Here is a 14,431-nt window from a genome sequence, read left to right on the forward strand (position 1 = left end):
CCCTGGAAAACCTTGAGCCCTCATGAGGATGCGACAGTTTCCCAGGGATACCACTAGCTGCAGGACAGCTGTCATGACAAGTTTACACATGAGTCTCCAACCAAAACATTTAAGCACCACAAATATGTTCTTCTGTTCATTTTGATTTGCTGCTCCTTCAGTGTCTAACAATATTATAAAATATTCAGCAGGCGTCAAAGATTAGAGGAGGAAAATCATCCAGGGACTAATCCAGGATCAGACAGGATGAGGGATGATAATTGCTCAGTGTTAGGAATCCCTGGTGGGAAGATACAAGGATCCTGTGCAGACGCAGGCACGGGTAATAGATGAGGCAGGCGAACAAACCAAAACGAGAGGCAAGGTCGTAGTCAAAAGGCGAAAGGCAAATCGTAATCCAGGAAGTTCTCCGGTAGCAAACAGTCCGAGGTGAGAGGCGAGGTGCAAAGTCGAGAAGGCAGAAGGGGAATCCAAAATCCAGAATAAACGAGGTACGGGGAAAAACGCCAGGTAGAGCTCTCAAGGAGTAGACTCAATACCGAGCAACGGGAAGCAGGTGAAGATGGTATAAATAGCAGTGCGCACCGCACGGTGAGTGTGCGCAGGTGGTTTATTAATAATCACCCGCTGCTGGGGCTGATTAGCTCGCTTACGATTTGGTCCTGACTGCCTGGTGGTCGTGACACTCAGCTGATCTAGCAGACAGTATTTCTGCAGTTTTTTCAGATCAGAATTCAACTAACATTACAGGTGATGAGATGATCTGTCTCTTCCCTGCCTTTTCTGAGTTGGAGACAGACATTTACTTCATGCAGTGACTTAGGGAAGACAATGTTCTGTATTGAGTCTTCTCCCACATGTAGTGACAAAGGATCTATGGTTTTACAATAAAGCTGAGATCATTCCGTCCTGAATCCATCCAGAGTGGAGGCTTTGCTATTCGGGAATGATTTTATTGCATCAATTATTTCTTCTACTGTCAAATTAGAGTTGAGATCACATCTAGCTGCATCATCCAGTGCTGACAAATCCAGAGAGTCAAGAAAATCTGTTATTACACAGGTTGTAGAATGAGACTTAAAGGAGTAGAGATTAGCAAAGCCTAATATTCCCAAAATCAGTTGTTAATTCCCTCAAGGTCTTTCAGGAAGTTACCTCCACTGGCCTGTGTTTAGGGAGTTGCCCTAAATTCTCTGGACATTAATTCTTCTGGTTTATCTCCGAGTTCAAGGTTGGCTCTGAGACCAACGGACTATCCCTTAATACTTGTATCAGGTCTCCTCACAGTCTTTTCTGTTCAAGACTAAAGAGACTCTGTTCCTTCAGCCTTTCTGTGTAGGACAGTATATTTATAATTTTATGATCAATAAACTAGTCTATGAAGAAGTTTGCCACTAGGTTTATATTCTATCATATGCTTGACTTTTTATTACTTTAGTTGGAAGTAAGAGGTCCCTGTTGTGACAGTCCCATGCTTAAAAATAATATTTTTAGTTTATTTGCACATTTACTAAAGTCTGCTTTCCCCAGCTGGTCAATCACAGATGTGTGAGTCCAGCTGTATTTTCTGAGGTCCCTCAGTCTGTGTGTTTGTCCTGGGAGAGACCCTGTGCTGGAATACAGCCCTGTCCCTGATCCACAGTGGGACTGTGTTCCTAAAGCTCCAGTGTCCCAGCGACTGGAGTGCAGAGAGTGAAAAGCCAGGGTGTGTGAGAGTGTCTCTGGGGAAGGAGTGTGTGAGGAGAGCTGAGGGAGAGTGTGAAGAGTCACTCCTGTGGTGAGAGTTGTGCTCACTCCCCTCACTCCTCCTTCACACACTCTTCTCTGTTCCCTCCTTTCAGGGGAAGATCCCCATTCAGGGAAATGGCTCCTTGTGTCTGAGAGTTCCTGCACAGCAGCCACTGGAAACACAGCTGAGAGAAATGGGCCTCAGTCTGTCTCCTCCTCTCTTTCAGGTTCTCTAAGAGGATACAGGACTCTGAGAAGCAGAAACACGAAGCCATTTCATTCCTGCTGGATCTGTGTCTGCAAGGAGCAGAGTGGGAGACACAGACAGGAGAGAAGGTTGTGAAAGCACTGCTTTCAGTTTTTGGATTCAATGAGTTTTTTGCTGATTTTGAAGAGGAAGGTAGTTTTGAAATGACCAGTTTCCAGCTGGATCTGTATTCCCGTGTGAAGGACTATGAGTCTCAAACAGGCAGGAATGTTCTCCCAGCACTCCAGCCAGTTTTCCAGTCAGCTCCTGCAGTCTGGACTATAGACCTCTCCAAGAGAAAGGCCTCCCTCTTCCTTGAAGTGCTGAAACTCCACACAGTCAGGAAACCAGTAGAGCTGAAGGGCTGGTCAGCTGAAGAGAGTGAAGTGAGGAGTTTCCTTCAGTGCCTGCCCTATATTTCCCAGCTGAGGTAAGTGTGTGTGTACAGTCAGTCCTCTCTCAGTGTGTCTCTGCTGTGTTGCTCTGTGCTGTAAGGGAGCCTGTTCACCTGTTTCGTTTAGAGGGGCAGATGTAGGTCAGTGTGTGGGGTGAGTGGGGCAGGTGTAGGTCAGTGTGAGGTGAGTGGGGCAGGTGTAGATCAGTGTGAGGAGTGAGTGGGGCAGGTGTAGGTTAGTGTGGAGTGAGTGGGGCAGGTGTAGGTCAGTGTGTGGAGTGAGTGGGGCAGGTGTAGGTCAGTGTGTGGGGTGAGTGGGGCAGGTGTAGGTCAGTGTGTGCGGTGATTGGGGCAGGTGTAGGTCAGTGTGTGGGGTGAGAGGGGCAGGTGTAGGTCAGTGTGGGGTGGGTGGGGCAGGTGTAGATCAGTGTGTGGGGTGAGTGGGGCAGGTGTAGGTCAGTGTGTGGGGTGAGTGGGGCAGGTGTAGTTCAGTGTGTGGGGTGAGAGGGGCAGGTGTAGATCAGTGTGGGGAGTGAGAGGGGCAGGTGTAGATCAGTGTGTGGGGTGAGTGGGGCAGGTGTAGGTCAGTGTGTGGAGTGAGTGGGGCAGGTGTAGGTCAGTGTGTGGGGTGAGAGGGGCAGGTGTAGATCAGTGTGGGGAGTGAGAGGGGCAGGTGTAGATCAGTGTGTGGGGTGAGTGGGGCAGGTGTAGGTCAGTGTGTGGAGTGAGTGGGGCAGGTGTAGGTCAGTGTGTGGGGTGAGTGGGGCAGGTGTAGGTCAGTGTGGGGTGAGTGGGGCAGGTGTAGGTCAGTGTGGGGTGAGTGGGGCAGGTGTAGGTCAGCGCGGAGTGAGTGGGGCAGGTGTAGGTCAGTGTGTGGGGTGAGTGGGGCAGGTGTAGGTCAGTGTGTGGGGTGAGTGGGGCAGGTGTAGGTCAGTGTGTGAAGTGAGTGGGGCAGGTGTAGATCAGTGTGGGGTGAGTGGGGCAGGTGTAGGTCAGTGTGTGGGGTGAGTGGGGCAGGTATAGGTCAGTGTGTGGGGTGAGAGGGGCAGGTGTAGGTCAGTGTGTGGGGTGAGTGGGGCAGGTGTAGGTCAGTGTGGAGTGAGTGGGGCAGGTGTAGATCAGTGTGTGGGGTGAGTGGGGCAGGTGTAGATCAGTGTGGGGTGAGTGGGCAGGTGTAGGTCAGTGTGTGGGGTGAGTGGGGCAGGTGTAGGTCAGTGTGTGAGGTGAGTGGGGCAGGTGTAGGTCAGTGTGTGGAGTGAGTGGGGCAGGTGTAGGTCAGTGTTACTCCCTCCTGATGTCTGTAGTGTCCTGTGTGTCTGATTGTGACTGGTCTCTGTCCTGATAGAAACTCCTTCCTCATGTCTTGTTTATTTTGTTTTCCAGCTGTGATGACAGATTTTTCCTGGACGCCTGTAAAGTCCTCTCAGTGCTCTCCACAGAGGAAGATCAGATGGTGTCGGCTCTCCTTCAGGCTCTGGGCTTCTCAGTTACAGTGACAGGAGTGCTGAGCGATGACACCTGCAGCACAGTGGGCAGAGTGCTGGGCTGGTCTGCCTCCAGAGTCCGGCTCACTGTGATGCCCAGGAGAATCTCTCTGAAAGGAGCTGGGCTTCTCTTCAAGAGCCTGACGCACCTGCAGAAGCTGAGGTAAGTGTCCAGGAGAGGGAGAATCTATGTGTGTGTGATCAGTGTGTGTGGGTTTCCGTAGTGTGGGTGTGGAAACAGGCCATGATGTCTTTCACTGGAACTGTGGTTCACTGACAGAATGCACTGTGGGTATGTACAGGCTGATATTTCACTGCAGGCAGTGTGACTGGAGCCAGACGTCAGCAAGAGTGAGACTCTGCTAGATGGTGTGTCCACACGTATTGTGCCCAGTTACAGCACTTTGTCCTTAGGGAGAGCTGAAGGGACGTGAGAGAGGTGTTCAGGGACACTGCTGTATGGGGTGCAGTAGAGCTGTCCTGTTCCTCTTGTTAAAGATGTTGTCCAGTGCTGGGTGCAGTAGAGTTGTCCTGTTCCTCTTGTTAAAGATGTTGTCCAGTGCTGGGTGCAGTAGAGCTGTCCTGTTCCTCCTGTTAAAGATGTTGTCCAGTGCTGGGTGCAGTAGAGCTGTCCTGTTCCTCTTGTTAAAGATGTTGTCCAGTGCTGGGTGCAGTAGAGCTGTCCTGTTCCTCCTGTTAAAGATGTTGTCCAGTGCTGGGTGCAATAGAGCTGTCCTGATCCTCTTGTTAAAGATGTTGTCCAGTGCTGGGTGCAGCAGAGCTGTCCTGTTCCTCCTGTTAAAGATGTTATCCAGTGCAGGGTGCAGCAGAGCTGTCCTGTTCCCCTTGTTAAAGATGTTGTCCAGTGCTGGGTGCAGCAGAGCTGTCCTGTTGCTCCTGTTAAAGATGTTGTCCAGTGCTGGGTACAGTAGAGCTGTCCTGTTCCTCTTGTTAAAGATGTTGTCCAGTGCTGGGTGCAGCAGAGCTGTCCTGTTCCTCTTGTTAAAGATGTTGTCCAGTGCTGGGTGCAGCAGAGCTGTCCTGTTTCTCCTGTTAAAGATGTTGTCCAGTGCTGGGTGCAGTAGAGCTGTCCTGTTCCTCCTGTTAAAGATGTTATCCAGTGCAGGGTGCAGCAGAGCTGTCCTGTTCCTCTTGTTAAAGATGTTGTCCAGTGCTGGGTGCAGCAGAGCTGTCCTGTTCCTCTTGTTAAAGATGTTGTCCAGTGCTGGGTGCAGCAGAGCTGTCCTGTTCCTCTTGTTAAAGATGTTGTCCAGTGCTGGGTGCAGCAGAGCTGTCCTGTTCCTCTTGTTAAAGATGTTGTCCAGTGCTGGGTGCAGCAGAGCTGTCCTGTTCCTCTTGTTAAAGATGTTGTCCAGTGCTGGGTGCAGCAGAGCTGTCCTGTTCCTCTTGTTAAAGATGTTGTCCAGTGCTGGGTGCAGTAGAGCTGTCCTGTTTCTCCTGTTAAAGATGTTGTCCAGTGCTGGGTGCAGTAGAGCTGTCCTGTTCCTCCTGTTAAAGATGTTATCCAGTGCAGGGTGCAGCAGAGCTGTCCTGTTCCTCTTGTTAAAGATGTTGTCCAGTGCTGGGTGCAGCAGAGCTGTCCTGTTCCTCTTGTTAAAGATGTTGTCCAGTGCTGGGTGCAGCAGAGCTGTCCTGTTCCTCTTGTTAAAGATGTTGTCCAGTGCTGGGTGCAGCAGAGCTGTCCTGTTCCTCTTGTTAAAGATGTTGTCCAGTGCTGGGTGCAGCAGAGCTGTCCTGTTGCTCCTGTTAAAGATGTTGTCCAGTGCTGGGTGCAGTAGAGCTGTCCTGTTCCTCCTGTTAAAGATGTTGTCCAGTGCTGGGTGTGCTAAGGCTGTCCAGGTTATGGATATACTAACCCTTCTTATACTTCTGGCAGTTTCTAAATATATTAATCTTGCCTGGAGCAGGAGATTTAGCTGTTTCCAGTCCCAGCTGTTCCAGTAATTGTCAGCAGCTCATCTTGTCCAGTCCCATCTTGTCCAGTCCCCATCTTGGGCATCTTTCTTTTAATTGTGTGAATGACATTTATACACCCCAGACATGCTAACATGTCAAGGAAACTAGACTGAGCAGATCAGAATGTAGTTATTACACTGAGAACCAGTTTCAACCTTTGGTGTCCAACACCACTTGGCATTAAAGTTTAAATACGTTAATTCATATCTTACATCTTCTTACAAAATCTGAAGTGAGCAATTTATAAAAAAAGAAATGAAATATAATATAGATAAGTCAAAACAATATAATGTTCTGAAAGTATAACAGTGAGTAAGACCTATATTCTGTTTCAGAATGAACGAGACTCTGACAGTCACACTGGCCAGACGGGTGACCTCAGTCAGACACAGAGCCCCAGTGTGTGTGGAGGAGCTGTCTCTGGTCTTGAACGCTGCACAGCAAGGAGAGAGGCTGCTGTCCAGAGTGCTGAGGAGCTTGGCGTCTCTCCTGAGAGTGTGGACAGTCCAGTGCCTGGACCTCACTGCCTGCTGCATAGACGGGCGTGCCCTCGCTGTCCTGCTGTGTCACCAGGGTCCCCTGACTGTCAGGTGAGTCTCTTCAGTGTACAGCACTGGGCAGCACACACTGCTCCTGCTCTGTTTCCCATTGAGCCTTCAGATTGTCTGCAGACTGTCAGCTGTGACACTGCACTGTTCTGACCACACTGCTCTGAGCAGGGCTCTGCCACTCAGGACAGGGGACCTCAGTGTGTCTGTACTGCTCTCAGCTGAGAGGAATATGAGCACTAACAAGACTCACAGGATATACTGTCCTGTATAGTGAAAAGTGTGAACACCAGTGAGACAGAACATGTACAGCTCTGTGTTAAACAGTTTGAACACCAGTGAGACAGAGGTAATACAGCCCTGTATTAAACAGTGTGATCAGCATGTTGCTGTGTGTGTTTCTCTCTAACAGACTGTCCAGAGAGACCCTGGAGCAGCTGGCTGGAGCTGTGTATGAGGCTCAGGACAATGAGCTGACTCAGCTGTTCCTGGAGAAGACAGGGGGAGACCTCTCTCCCTGCAGGCTGGACTGGACAGTGTGTCGCTATCTACTGCAGCTCACAACACAACAGATCACAGTGGATCTTAGGAGCGGAGGGATCACAGAGGAGCACTGGAGGGATCTTGTGCCTTTCCTGGACAGGCTTCAGTTGAAACGGTCAGTGCAGCACAGATCAGACAGCAGTAAATCCCCAGGTCTGTGCTGTAGCTATCTGAATGGACCTGTATCATCTGTGTCTGTCCCAGGACGTCTCCCTGTCCTGTATGATGTAGGACATCCCAAGCAGGATGTGATGAGCTGTGCTCAGCTATGTGTCCTGGGGTCTGTCCTTTAGGGGCTTCTCAGTGCAGTGCGGCAGCTCAGGCACTGTCCCCTACTGTCCTCTCTTGCTGTGTTCCCAGCACCTGGAGTCACCTCTGCTTCTCTAACTTTAGATGAACCAGATATTTTCTTATCTGTCCTCTTAGTTTGGAATGTCCTTACCTCTCGCTCGGAGCAGTGACCCCTGTGTCCATGCAGGAACAATGAGGATCTGCAGACAGGCTCATGCTCCTGAGACCCACCCCTCTCCCCACACACTGAGCTCCACAGAGATCGAGGAGGCTCAGCGCTGAGTAGAACAGAGGGGCAGCCTCACTGACAGCTCCGCCAGCCTGAGGAGACCAGTGTGATTAATCCCACTGGCCCTGAGCCAGCTGAGCACACCCTGGGAGTGCTTGTCCACCGTCTCGTGATGGTGTCCCTGTGCTCTTCACTCGTTTAGCCACGTGGGAGCCTGTAGTCTCCTCACTCTTCCTCAGGCTGGAACAGGGTGTGATCTCCTCAAGCACCACTGACAGAGGAGTCTGTTTCAGCTTTGAGGCCAGCAGACAGAGAACAGGTCTCCTCCCCAGTCAGAAGACTGGCAGGATGTTCCTGTGTGTACATCTGTAAAGGTCTGGTCTGGCGTGAGCAGCTGTGTTCCTGCCCTGTGGCCTGACCTGGTCAGATCTCAGGAGCTCAGCAGGGTCAGTCGGGTCAGTACTGGGACGGGCCGCTGCTGTAAGTCAGGGCTGGGAATCGTAGTTAGCAATCACCTAGTTTGTGTCTAGTTTTCATTCAATCACAGACCTTAATGGAATGAACATCACAGTACTAATGATCTTAATTGCTTTTCCCAGACTGAACTCCAGGTTCTCCCTGGCAGTTCTCCGAGAGCTCTTCCAGAGGAGAGCCAGGGACTCTGTGCTCAGCTTTGTGAAAGCAGCAGGTGACTGGATCAACCTGAACACCAGAGTGCTGGACAGCAGGGACTGCGCTGCCCTGCGATTCGCCCTCCAGCACTGCAGTGGCGTCAGACTCAACCTGACCTTTGCTTCCATCGCGGAGGGAGACATCGAGAGTGCTGTAGCCCTCCTGCACAGAGTCTCCGAGCTGAGGTCCGTGGGTCAGGCTCTGCACTGTTTTCACTCTCCTCCTTATTCCAGTTTCCTGTCTGCAGTGTTTGACACCTGGGAGCCCGAGACACTGTTCTGTCCTCTGCACAAGTGTGTTAACTGCTCAGAAAATGATCTTTCAGTATGGGTGTCATCTGTTCTAGTGGGTTTAATTTTCACTTTATTAAAGATTGTCTGTGCTGTGCTCTTGCACAATTCAACCACCAATTAACTCCACGTGTTACATAGCGCAAAAATCTGAAAATCAGTCAGCAAATAGGAGTTTCTGTCATGTGGAAGCCCTTGAGCCTAATCAGAGCTTCTGGCCCTGAGCTGAGCTCCAGAGAGGATCTCCAGCCTGGGGCTCCTGCGGTCCAGGCGGTGCTGCTGACCGAGTGTCTGTGCTTCCCTGAAACAGGCTGGACAGAGATCTGCTCCTGAGGTTCCTGCACAGTGCTGTCGGCTCAGAGCAGCCCACAGCAGCAGAGGCGCTGCTCCAGGCCCTGCAGTGCACACTGGACTTCTCCTGCTCATCTGGGCTGGATCCGTCGGCGCCGGACAGCTGCCTGTCTCTCAGCGCCAGCGACTGCAGGACCATCCGCACTGCGGTCCAGCGGGCCAGCGGCACCACCACCCTGGTTCTGAAAGACTGTGAGATTGGAGACGCTGGGCTGGAGGAGCTCTTTCCCATTCTGCACAGAGTCCGTCTGAGGTGAGGCTCTGTCACAGTGTGTCTGACTGTCCAGACTCCTGCACCAGCTCTCTTCTGCACACTGCAGGTTTACAAGCTTGTTAAACCAGTAGATTCCTCACCAGCTGGGCGCCTGCAGTCCTGTTCTCCCTGTGTGAGAGGAGACACAGACGTGCTGATTCCTCACCACCTAGGCGCCTGCAGTCCTGTTCTCCCTGTGTGAGAGGAGACACAGACCTGCTGATTCCTCACCAGCTGGGCGCCTGCAGTCCTGTTCTCCCTGTGTGAGAGGAGACACAGACGTGCTGATTCCTCACCAGCTGGGCGTCTGCAGTCCTGTTCTCCCTGTGTGAGAGGAGACACAGACCTGCTGATTCCTCACCAGCTGGGCGTCTGCAGTCCTGTTCTCCCTGTGTGAGAGGAGACAAAGACCTGCTGATTCCTCACCAGCTGGGCGTCTGCAGTCCTGTTCTCCCTGTGTGAGAGGAGACACAGACCTGCTGATTCCTCACCAGCTGGGCGTCTGCAGTCCTGTTCTCCCTGTGTGAGAGGAGACACAGACCTGCTGATTCCTCACCAGCTGAGGATCCTGGAAACTATAACAGCTGAGCGATGGGGTGCGGAGGTGATGAACTCTGCTCCTTCAGGATGCCACTGAACAGACCTTTCTCAGCCTCATTAATCTCCAGTGGTTTTCAGCAGGACAGTAACTGAGAGCCCAGTGGAGAGGTCAGGGACGCATGCAGGAGCAGCAGGGTGAAGCCCAGGTCAGAGTCTGACTCCCAGCCCTCTGTCCCCACAGCGCCAGTAAGAGGACTCTGCAGCAGCTCCTGTGCCTGACCCTGGGGGGAGAGGAGGGACCATCAGCCCGAGCCCTGGCCCTCTGCACAGCCATGGGGAAGGAGGTGGACCTCAGTCACACACAGCTGGACCTGCGGACCTGCAGGGCTCTGGCCGTGGTGCTGCAGCAGTCAGAGGAGATCTGTGAGCTGGACCTGAGTCACTGCGGCATCTCTGACGACTGCATTGAGCTGCTGTGTCCCTGCCTGTACAAAGTCCAGGTCCTGGAGTGAGTGTCTGAGAGCCAGTGGTATTGCCATTCTGATTGCCAGTATTGATCAACTGATCGAGAGCCAGTAACCTCCATTGTTAGTATGTTGTCATCTTATAAATGTAATCGCTCTACAGCCATACCGAGTGGGAGGCAGTAAGTGTAATTAGACGTATATCCTCTAGATCTTTCTCATTAGGGTGCTGAATACAGCTGCACTAGACTGACAGTTTTCTTCCTGTAGCCTGATCTTGTCAGATATCAGCAGTAAGATCTGACCTGGTCAGTCCTGGGATGGGAAACCTACAGTGACAGCCAGGTTTTTGCTGTAGGTGGTCCTATTGGCCCAAACTGTCCGTACTATAGTGACCAGGCTCACTGCAGTAGGAGGTGCTGTTCTACACATAAGAAGAAACTGAGTTTCTGACTCTTTGATGATTAATGATCCAGGAGTTGTTTGTAAAAGAAGATGCTTGAACCCTGGTTTCCTGAGTAAATCACACTCTGGTCTTGTACAGTCTGTCCCCTCTTCATTACCTGGAGCAGCAGTTTCACTCTCCTCCCCAGACCTGCTGTGCAGTGAGGCTGTCAGTGTCAAATGGCTGCTGAGTGTCTCCCAGTGAAGCTCCTGGTGCAATACAGCCCTCTGTGTCACCCAAGTGGGGCTGCACTCTAGTGTAAAAACATGTGCAAAAGATTATTGAAGAACAGGAAATGTGAGTAGTATATTCTGGGATCTCTTCAGCGCTGATCTGATCAGTTGTCTTGTATCTCTTGCAGTGTCAGTAACAATGACATCACTGAGCAGGGGGCTCTGAGGATTCACAGTGTCGTCTCCAGCAGCTCAGCCCTGCAGACTGTGAGGTGAGAGAGGGAGGGAGTGTGTGAGACAGTGAGAAAACTGAATTGAATTGAGAGGGAGGGAGTGTGTGAGACAAGCATTGCCGCTACAGACCGAGCCAGACTTCAGGGAAACAAATAGCCCTTCACACTCAACAACAACACATTGAAGAACACATCTCAACAGCAACACACTGCAGGACACATCCACCTCGGCCTGACAATCAGCTCATCTGGGAGTTTTGACCTGGCAGTGAAGTTGAAGGCACTCATGGCTTTCTATGCAATAAGAAGGAGGCTCTTCAACATCAACCAACCAACAAAAATCTGCTCCAAATACCTGAAAGTGTAATCCAACCCATTGCCCTATACAGCAGTGGAGTGTGGGGTCCCCTCACAGACCAGGATTACACTCAATGGGACAAACACCCCACAGAAACTCTGCACATGGAGATCTGTAGAAACATCCTCCGTGTGCAGAGAAAAACACCTAACAATGGGTGCAGGGCCGAATTAGGCCAGTAACCACTATTGATAAACATACAGTACAGAAAAGAGTATTAAAGTATTGGCTACACCTTAAAAGCAGCAACCAAAATTCCTACCACCACAAAGCCCTGCTGAGCCAAGAGCTGAGCCCAAAACAGAGCCCCCCTGAGGCAGCTGGTCCTGAGCCACACCGACACTAACCAGCATCAGGACAGCACTGCTAGAGCACCACAACCCAGACTCAACCACATCACAGCACAGATCAAACAGCAATATCTCACACACTGGGACACTCACACACACAAACACAACATAAAACTGGAATGCTACAGAACCCTCAACAGACAGTACACACTAACCGAATATTTAACCAAGATAAGAAACAGCAAAAAGAAACAGACCCTGACGAAGTACAGGCTCAGTGACCACAGCCTGGCCATAGAAACTGGGGACACAGGCAGACCTGGCTGCCCAGAGAGGACAGGCTGTGCTCCCACTGCCAGCGGGGAGAAATAGAGACAGAGGTGCACTTCCTACTGCACTGTGACAGGTACTCTGGGATTAGAGAAACATTCTTCCCCAAATTCAGAAATCTAATCCCAGAGTTCCCACACCTGCCAGAATCACAATGGGTCCCAATCCTACTGGGAGAGGGAGGAGGGAACTCAGTTGAACTGGCAGCCCAGTATGTGATCTCCTGTCGTAGCCTGAGGAACAGTGAGCCTGTCTCTCAATAATGCTCCATATGTTTATATGTAAATGTATCATGATGTGCATGTATTGTAAATGTCTGTAGATGTTGTGTTAATTGTCTATGCTTAGCAACACAGAAATCCATTGGTCGTGCAAATAAAGCCTCTTGAACTCAATTCAGAGAGAGTGTGTGAGACAGAGAGGGAGGGAGTTTGGGAGACAGTGAGAGACAGAGGGTGCCAGTGAACAGTGTGTTGTGGTGCAGTTAAAGATCCAGTGAACACTCTGAGTATCACAGAACTACAGGTAACTGCTGGTTACTGTCTCCACAGGCTGTTCAACAACAGAATATCAGACAGAGGCGTCTTCAGATCAGACCAGCGGTATGAAATCTGGTGACAGAGAAGCCCGATTACTGACTGAGAGTTTGCTGGACTGAACTGCACTTCCTGGTTCTGGACAGATCAGAAACTTGAATTCTGCTGGGTCTTGAGGTTTACCTCTGAGAAGTGAATTTAATACAATCTGCGCTCATGTGTCAATGAAAACTTTACCTGCAGTGTGACATAGAACACATTATATTGTATTAATCATGTTTACAGTATTAACCTCATGATTAATCCTACAGATTGAGTTTTGGGGAGACTCTGATCTGAAATGTTGGGTTTCAGTCGTGTTTGTTTCTCTGTGTACAGCTCTCTGAAGTGAACATGATTCTGTTTCAGACAACGGGATCAAGAAACATCACTGTACTTTCTGAATAAAGTGTTTCAAACTGAGGTTTGACCAGTTCTTCTCTGCTGTTGTTCAGACTCTGTGGATCAGAGCCCAGTGACTCCAGTGAGGGGGGTGTCCAGTGTCCCAGTGTCCTGTTCTCCACCTTCACCTACAGTAGTTCTCACTGAACACCCTCCTCTGTCAGTGTGGGGTGCAGAGAGACTGTTTCCCCTCTCATACCAAAGGAGCCATAACACCCATCTAGCCCATTTCGTAATAAGTATTGCTCTCAGGATCTCATCCAGCTGTTTCTTCAAGAAACCAGTGTATCAGCTTCAACCACAAGTGATTCAGCCATGTTCCACACTCCCACCACTCTTTGTGTAAAGAAGTGTCTCCCCTCTTAGTCTTCTCTGTTCAAGATTAAAAAGTTGCAGTTCCTTTAGCCTGTTAATACATTACTTCTATAACAGTGGGCGCTTCATAACACAGGTATTCTCTGAACGCTGTTATTTTCCAGTAATAATACTGTGGACTGCTAAACCCAACCCTTCTATTCTCTAAGTGATGATATTGTCAATTACAAAAATTGAAATGAAACAGACGAGTTTGTCATCAGTAGTATCTGTTGTCTGTCTTACTCCACCACATCTTTCCTGTTGTACAGAATCCACCTCCATCAGCTCCAGTACAGTCATTCCGCTGCTGGTCAGAGGACATGTTAATGTCCCACATGCAGGAACCTCCTCTCCCTCTCTGCTCCAGTGGGCCGTCTGCAGAGCTGCACCGGCCTGTGCTCAGGCAGGGGCCCGTTCCTCCAAGCACAGCGCTGCAGGGTCTAACACTGCACAGGGCCTGGCAGACTGCCTGATATTGAGCCTCTGCTGCACAGACTCGAACAGCAGGCTGAACCTGCACATCCAGGCTCCTGCTCTGGGTCAAAACAGCCACACGAGAGATGAGTGCTGCTGCTGGCCTCTTCCTTGCTCAAGTGTCTTCAGTCTGTGTTTCTCCTGCCTCTAGGATTCCTGCTCTTGCTGGACAGTGTCCTGCCTCTCCAAAGGCACTAGGAGTGTCTCCAATCTGTGCCCTGTGATGCTGGAATTCCTGACCGGAGACACTCCTAGTGCCGCTGGAGAGTCAGGACACTGTCCAGAAGGAGCAGGAACTTATGTTGTATTCCTTTATTCACAGGAGCGCTAACCCCAGCTAACAGCAAATCACCAATATCACAGTGGAAACAGCTAATTATGTCAATATAAGAATTCCTTATTCTTAAACTGTCATTCTGTAAAGCACTTTGAGAAGCCACCTTTAAAGGCACTATATAAATTAAAGTTTATTATATTATTAAACCATTAATTAGCAACACCCAGCAAAACCATCTTGCAGAGCTATGGTCCTTTGGCGCCCTCATGTGGGAGGTCCTGTTACTGCAGGCCTGCCACCGAAATCGTTAATGAGGCTTAGTTCTAATTAGGAACAAGTAATAGGTTTATTCCACGCTGAAAAAAAAAAAGAAAGAAAACACAACGTTTCGACCGTGGAGCCTTTTTCAGGTGTGAGAAAGACAGGGGAGTAAGCAAAGGTAATGTAGTGGGAGAACAAAGGCTGGGAGAGAGGAGGAGCGAGAGACGGGAGCAGGGGACAGACAG

At 50.3% G+C, this 14,431-nt stretch overlaps 1 protein-coding gene and 1 long non-coding RNA gene across 19 annotated transcripts in view; both read left to right on the forward strand.

Moving 5' to 3' along the window:
* The window catches only part of LOC148675054 (uncharacterized), a 149,999-nt gene extending 136,623 nt beyond the window's left edge, over nucleotides 1–13,376 (forward strand). For 17 of the 18 annotated variants that reach the window (XM_088626003.1, XM_088626002.1, XM_088626013.1 and 14 more), the window contains 9 exons: nucleotides 1,956–2,405; nucleotides 3,753–4,016; nucleotides 6,166–6,420; nucleotides 6,791–7,036; nucleotides 8,041–8,298; nucleotides 8,714–9,007; nucleotides 9,789–10,055; nucleotides 10,818–10,901; nucleotides 12,392–13,376. In XM_088626003.1, the coding sequence (XP_088482129.1) occupies nucleotides 1,956–2,405; nucleotides 3,753–4,016; nucleotides 6,166–6,420; nucleotides 6,791–7,036; nucleotides 8,041–8,298; nucleotides 8,714–9,007; nucleotides 9,789–10,055; nucleotides 10,818–10,901; nucleotides 12,392–12,458 (2,185 nt within the window). In that variant the 3' untranslated portion in view covers nucleotides 12,459–13,376. Of the gene's footprint in view, nucleotides 1–1,841; nucleotides 2,406–3,752; nucleotides 4,017–6,165; nucleotides 6,421–6,790; nucleotides 7,037–8,040; nucleotides 8,299–8,713; nucleotides 9,008–9,788; nucleotides 10,056–10,817; nucleotides 10,902–12,391 lie in introns of those variants that run through there. The other variant, XM_088626021.1, reaches the window with a different exon arrangement.
* Nucleotides 2,719–3,184, forward strand: LOC148675055 (uncharacterized). Its single transcript, XR_015935435.1, has 3 exons — nucleotides 2,719–2,756; nucleotides 2,787–2,850; nucleotides 2,915–3,184. It is a non-coding gene; the product is annotated as an uncharacterized LOC148675055 (long non-coding RNA).
* Nucleotides 13,377–14,431: the final 1,055 nt, after the last annotated feature.

This window comes from Lepisosteus platostomus, chromosome 3 (assembly GCF_059453375.1).
Source record: "Lepisosteus platostomus isolate fLepPlt1 chromosome 3, fLepPlt1.hap1, whole genome shotgun sequence".
Classification (NCBI taxonomy): Eukaryota; Metazoa; Chordata; class Actinopteri; order Semionotiformes; family Lepisosteidae; genus Lepisosteus; species Lepisosteus platostomus.